At 41.8% G+C, this 5,674-nt stretch overlaps 1 protein-coding gene across 1 annotated transcript; it reads right to left on the reverse strand.

The window, feature by feature from the left end:
• Positions 1 to 2,235: 2,235 nt before the first annotated feature.
• LOC122135349 (zinc finger BED domain-containing protein 5-like) lies at positions 2,236 to 4,856 on the reverse strand. The gene is made up of 2 exons (XM_042714268.1): positions 3,695 to 4,856; positions 2,236 to 2,267 (listed from the first exon to the last, which is right to left on the reverse strand). The coding sequence occupies exons 1-2, from the start codon at positions 4,854 to 4,856 to the stop codon at positions 2,236 to 2,238; spliced, it is 1,194 nt and encodes a 397-aa protein (XP_042570202.1).
• Positions 4,857 to 5,674: the final 818 nt, after the last annotated feature.

Genomic DNA, 5,674 nt, shown 5'->3' on the forward strand with positions numbered 1-5,674 from the left:
CAGGTCCTGATGTTCAAATACCTCCCAGTATGTTCGTTCAAAGCAGTCCTGCAACTGAGAGAGAGATTCCTCAGTTTTGTTTACCTTCTCAGTGAGGTTTATGCTGGGAGAAGAAGCAGTGAACAGTGATCTGACTGTCCCAGGTAAGGGAGGGGTCCGGCCCTGTAGGCATTCTTAATGTTGGAATACACCTGATCCAATGTATTTTTCCCCTTTCTTTTTTTAAAAGTAACTTTGTTAACTCTTTATCTTAAGGTTTCCTTGTTACACATGTTAAATGTACAGTCGTGGCCAAAAGTTTTGAGAATTACATAAATATTAGTTTTCAAAAAGTTTGCTGCTAAACTGCTTTTAGATCTTTGTTTCAGTCGTTTCTGTGATGTACTGAAATATAATTACAAGAACTTCATATGTTTCAAAGGCTTTTATCGACGATTACATGACATTTATGCAAAGAGTCAGTATTTGCAGTGTTGGCCCTTCTTTTTCAGGACCTCTGCAATTCGACTGAGCATGCTCTTAATCAACTTCTGGGCCAAATCCTGACTGATAGCAACCCATTCTTTCATAATAACTTCTTGGAGTTTGTCAGAATTAGTGGGTTTTTGTTTGTCCACCCGCCTCTTGAGGATTGACCACAAGTTCTCAATGGGATTGAGATCTGGGGAGTTTCCAGGCCATGGACCCAAAATTTCAACATTCTGGTCCCCGAGCCACTTAGTTATCACTTTTGCCTTATGGCACCGTGCTCCATCGTGCTGGAAAATGCATTGTTCTTCACCAAACTGTTGTTGGGTTGTTGGAAGTAGTTGCTGTTGGAGGGTGTTTTGGTACCATTCTTTATTCATGGCTGTGTTTTTGGGCAGAATTGTGAGTGAGCCCACTCCCTTGGATGAGAAGCAACCCCACACATGAATGGTGTCAGGATGCTTTACTGTTGGCATGACACAGGACTGATGGTAGCGCTCACCTTTTCTTCTCCGGACAAGCCTTTTTCCAGATGCCCCAAACAATCGGAAAGGGGCTTCATCTGAGAATATGACTTTGCCCCAGTCCTCAGCAGTCCATTCACTATACTTTCTGCGGAAGATCAATCTGTCCCTGATGTTTTTTTTTGGGAGAGAAGTGGCTTCTTTGCTGCCCTTCTTGACATCAGGCCATCTTCCAAAAGTCTTGGCCTCACTGTGCGTGCAGATGCGCTCACACCTGCCTGCTGCCATTCCTGAGCAAGCTCTGCACTCCGATCCCGCAGCTGAATCCTCTTTAGGAGACGATCCTGGCGTTTGCTGGACTTTCTTGGACGCCCTGAAGCCTTCTTTACAAGAATTGAACCTCTTTCCTTGAAGTTCTTGATGAACCTATAAATTGTTGATTTAGGTGCAGTCTTAGTAGCCACAATATCCTTGCCTGTGAAGCCATTTTTATGCAACGCAATGATGGATGCACGCGTTTCTTTGGCAGGTCACCATGGTTAACAATGGAAGAACAATGATTTCAAGCATCACCCTCCTTTTAAACATGTCAAGTCTGCCATTCTAACCCAATCAGCCTGACATAATGATCTCCGCCAGCCTTGTGCTCGTCAACATTCTCACCTGAGTTAACAAGATGATTACTGAAATGATCTCAGCAGGTCCTTTAATGACAGCAATGAAATGCAGTGGAAAGTTTTTTTTTGGGATTAAGTTAATTTTCATGGCAAAGAAGGACTATGCAATTCATCTGATCACCCTTCATAACATTCAGGAGAATATGCAAATTGCTATTATAAAAACTTAAGCAGCAACTTTTCCAATTTCCAATATTTATGCAATTCTCAAAACTTTTGGCCACGACTGTATTAACTATTATGACAACAATTCATTTTGCATAATTACATGCAAGTCAAACCAAATCCTAACCCTAACCATATAGTAAGTAAATGTAGTTAATTAAAATTTCTCAGTACTTAAATGCATGCTTAAATGATTACACTCTAACAAGGACACCTTAAAATAAAGTGTAATGGTAACTTTCCCCATCTCTGCTAGTAATATATTCAGAGAAATCCAGATACTAGCAAATAAATGTAGATGTTACTCATGAGAAAAAGATTTGATTATTCATAAGAGAAAGACAGAAACTCCATTAAGCCTCCCGAGCTATGAAAGAGTGACCTCAGAGCAAAAACATTTTTCTCTGGGAAGACTCTCTCTAGCAGAAGCTGAACATGGCATATTTACAACACACATTTTCTCATAAACCCATGTGGTCATCATTACCAGCAGCTGCAGGTAAAAATCAGGCCGTTTATCAACTTCGAACAGACCACCACAGCAGCACTGAACCCGGAGGCATTGGCTCTGGGAGTCTATATTTCAGGCTGCTTATCCTTTATCCATTTGGCTCATGTGGTTCTATCTTTAAATGGGAAAACAAAAATGCTCTTTATCTGGGGCTGGAGTCAATGAAAAGATGTAACAACTTTAATGGGGAGGAACTCATTTATTGTAAACATTGTGCAGGAGAATGGGAATGTACAGCATCTGCTTCAGAATATCTTTGAAGCAATCTGTTGCAGCAGCCAGAGAGCTGTAGTTAATTGGGTTGTGACAGGAAAAAAGACAGCTAATGTGATTCAAGTCCCCTGTCAGGGAAACCTTGAATAACAGCATTATTTTTAGAAAAGTCAACAGATTGTGACCAAACAACGGTCCTCAAATATGCCCCATTTTATTGTTTTCTTGGTCTGCTCAACCCCACTGATGTCACTACTATATGGAACTACTTGATTATAGAGATTCATTGTTAAGTATGTATTATGGTCAATGACAAATAAAAGTGTTCCCAATAAAGAACGAGGCAAAAATAGCTTAAAATACATTTCAAGGTCTTGAAATGTACTCTTTGTGTTTATGGTGGTTTCGTTTAGTTGTAAGAAACCTTTACACCAGGCCTATTCAATTACAAAATCAGTTGGGCCAGATTTTCAAACCAAGAAGGTTAGCTGGGCCAGTTATTTCAGCGGCGAAGCAACTCGTAATGACACATTTTAAAACCAACACAAATTTATTGAATACATGTAAGGTTTATTCATTGTTTCTCTTTTAACTTTGGTCAGTTTGCACATCAAAAGGTGCATAAAAATACTATAAAAGAGCTAACTGAACAGAAACTGAGGTAGCCCCTAATTTTTCCACTTACAAAAGAAAAAAAAAACTGACCTAGGCAACTTGCCTAGGCAACATATCTCACCTATCTGATCACAAAGTGCATAAAACAAAATAGTGCACAGTAGTAGATAAGCAATAACATTAAGTTTCTTTTGAAACAAAATAAACATCTTGCTCACATTTGACCCAGGAACATCTCAAAGTGCATAAAAAAGTGCACTGTATTCACAACTAGGCTATAACTAACACATGAATACAAGGTGGACTACAGCACATATTGCACATACTGAGGGAACATATTTTAAATCACCACATTGTGATTAGGCATGCCTTTGTTACACATCCAAACATTATATTGATGTAGGCTACAGTTACCCAGCTAATTTAGTGGGAGAAGTGACATTTTTTGTTTTGAACGAGAGCAGTGACTTTAGGCTCGTAAGTTGTCAATGCAATCCGAAGGCATTGGTGGAGAGTACGGTCAGTCAGGGAGCAGCGAGAGTTGCTTTTTATGGAGTTCATGTGTGAAAAGCTTGACTCACATGTGTAAGTTGAACCAAACATACTGAGCATGACGATCGCTACTTTCTTAATGTTAGGGAACTGATGTACGTTGACATTAGTCCAAAACATTGTAGGCCCGTTAGTGCAAAGCTCTTGTGCCATGGTTACAGATGACCGCATGTCAACAAGTTCGAGTGTGAATTTCCCTTCGTCAATGGAAGGAACCACTTGTTTTGCTCTGGCGGATAAGTCCCCTTCTATTGCAACAGTGAACGGGTCTCTGACAAAAACGGCCACCTCTGTGGGCAGAACAAGTCCATCCAATCGACCAGCAAAGTTCATTTTCAACCTCGCAATAAAATCTGTCATCACATTCGTGATTTGTGCGGGGGATGAGATGCATTTGCGGAGTGTCGGAAAATGCAGCATTCGGCCTGTGATCAAATCAGTTGCGAAAAGGTCCAGTTTAACTGGGAATGCGCGCATCTGTTCCACAAGGTCGATGACAGTTTTGTCTCTGCCTTGTAGTGCCAAATTGAGATCATTCAGGTGTTTGAATATGTCGCTCAGAAAGCAGGCATCGGCCATGAAGTTGTCGTCCAGTATGCGACTCAAGTGCGTTTCTGCCTTTTTTTGCTTGCTGCTGCGGAGGGAAGTTATGATCTCCTCTCTGAGACCACAGAAACGCTCCAGTGCTTTGCCTTTGGACAGCCACCTCACGTCATTATGCAAAAGCAGGTCGTGGTGCTCAGCAGACATTTCTGACAGCAGCATGCGGAACAAGCGGTGCTGGAGGCTTGATATGGAGCGAATAAAATTAATTGTAGCCATCACGTTGTCCATGGTCGTTTTGAGCGCCCCACTTAGTTTTGCGCACAACACTGCCTGATGCACAATGCAGTGTAAGGAGATCAACTGAGGTGCAACAGCGGACCATCGTGCTGCCAAACCATTCACTTTCCCTGTCATGGATGGAGCCCCATCTGTCACAAGCATGCACACACGCATCATATCCAGACCATTGTCTTTAAAAAAAGCGGAAATTTTCCCAAAGACTATATCGCCCGTTGTGTGACCTTCTAATGGCAGTAAGCAGAGCAGCTCCTCTCTGAAGCATTTGCTGTCAAAAAAACGGACATAGTATATGCACAACTGAGCAGTATCAGTTTTGTCTGTGGACTCATCCACTGCTATAGACATAGTATCAGCTTTCATCAGGTCTCCTAACAGTGTTTCTTACACATCTGCAGCAAGAATTTCAACCCTACGAATGTTGGAAGTATCTGACAGTGGTACGTTTTTTATAGCAGATGCCACGCTCGTTTTAATTTTATCGTCATTTATCACCTAATCCACGACGGCCAGCATACAGTCCTTCACGGTTTCAGAGTCTGTGAATGGCCTTTTCTTTTTTGCCAATATCCAGGAAACACGAAGTGATGCTGCGGTAGCTCTCTCTTGGGCTGTGAATGACCGCACCATGGTAGTACTGCTCCGTTTGTAAGATGCAATCAAACTCTGCACTTTTGCTACCCTCTCTTGAGATCCCTCGGGAAAATTGGTGTGGAAAGTCTGATGTTTCTCACTGTGGTGCCTCCGCACATTGTAATCCTTAAATACTGCAACGCATTCATTACAAATTAAACACATCGGTTTGGCGTTTGGATGTGGCGGTAAAATAAACAAGTATTTGTTAGTCCAGGCAGGGTTAAACTGACGGTTTTCATCGGCAATTTTACGTTTCAGTGTTGAGAAAGACATATTGATTGTAATCTAGGCTACTACCGGCACGCTCTGCATTGTTTGCGTTGTTGCTAGGCGTTTTTTGGTGGGACCACGGGCTGGGCCATTTGGAGGTTGCTTCCGGGCCGCATGTGGCCCGCGGGCCGCCAATTGAATAGCCCTGCTTGGGTTTTTTTGTGGTTTCTTTTGTTTTGCTGGTTCCGCTTAGTTGTATTATTTGTTACCATCAAATAAAATGTAACAGCATATTTTCCTTACACCTTGAATACATAGCA

Source organism: Cyprinus carpio, chromosome A2 (assembly GCF_018340385.1).
Source record: "Cyprinus carpio isolate SPL01 chromosome A2, ASM1834038v1, whole genome shotgun sequence".
NCBI lineage: Eukaryota > Metazoa > Chordata > Actinopteri > Cypriniformes > Cyprinidae > Cyprinus > Cyprinus carpio.

What these genes read in the sequence shown, in the direction of transcription:
- LOC122135349 (XM_042714268.1), bottom strand. Translation starts at nt 4,856, where the DNA reads ATGTCTATAGCAGTGGATGAGTCCACAGACAAAACTGATACTGCTCAG. An exon ending in GTTTGGTTCAACTTACACAT is followed by an intron (nt 2,268 to 3,694) that starts GTGAGTCAAGCT and finishes TTTTACCTGCAG; the next exon opens with CTGCTGGTAATGATGACCAC.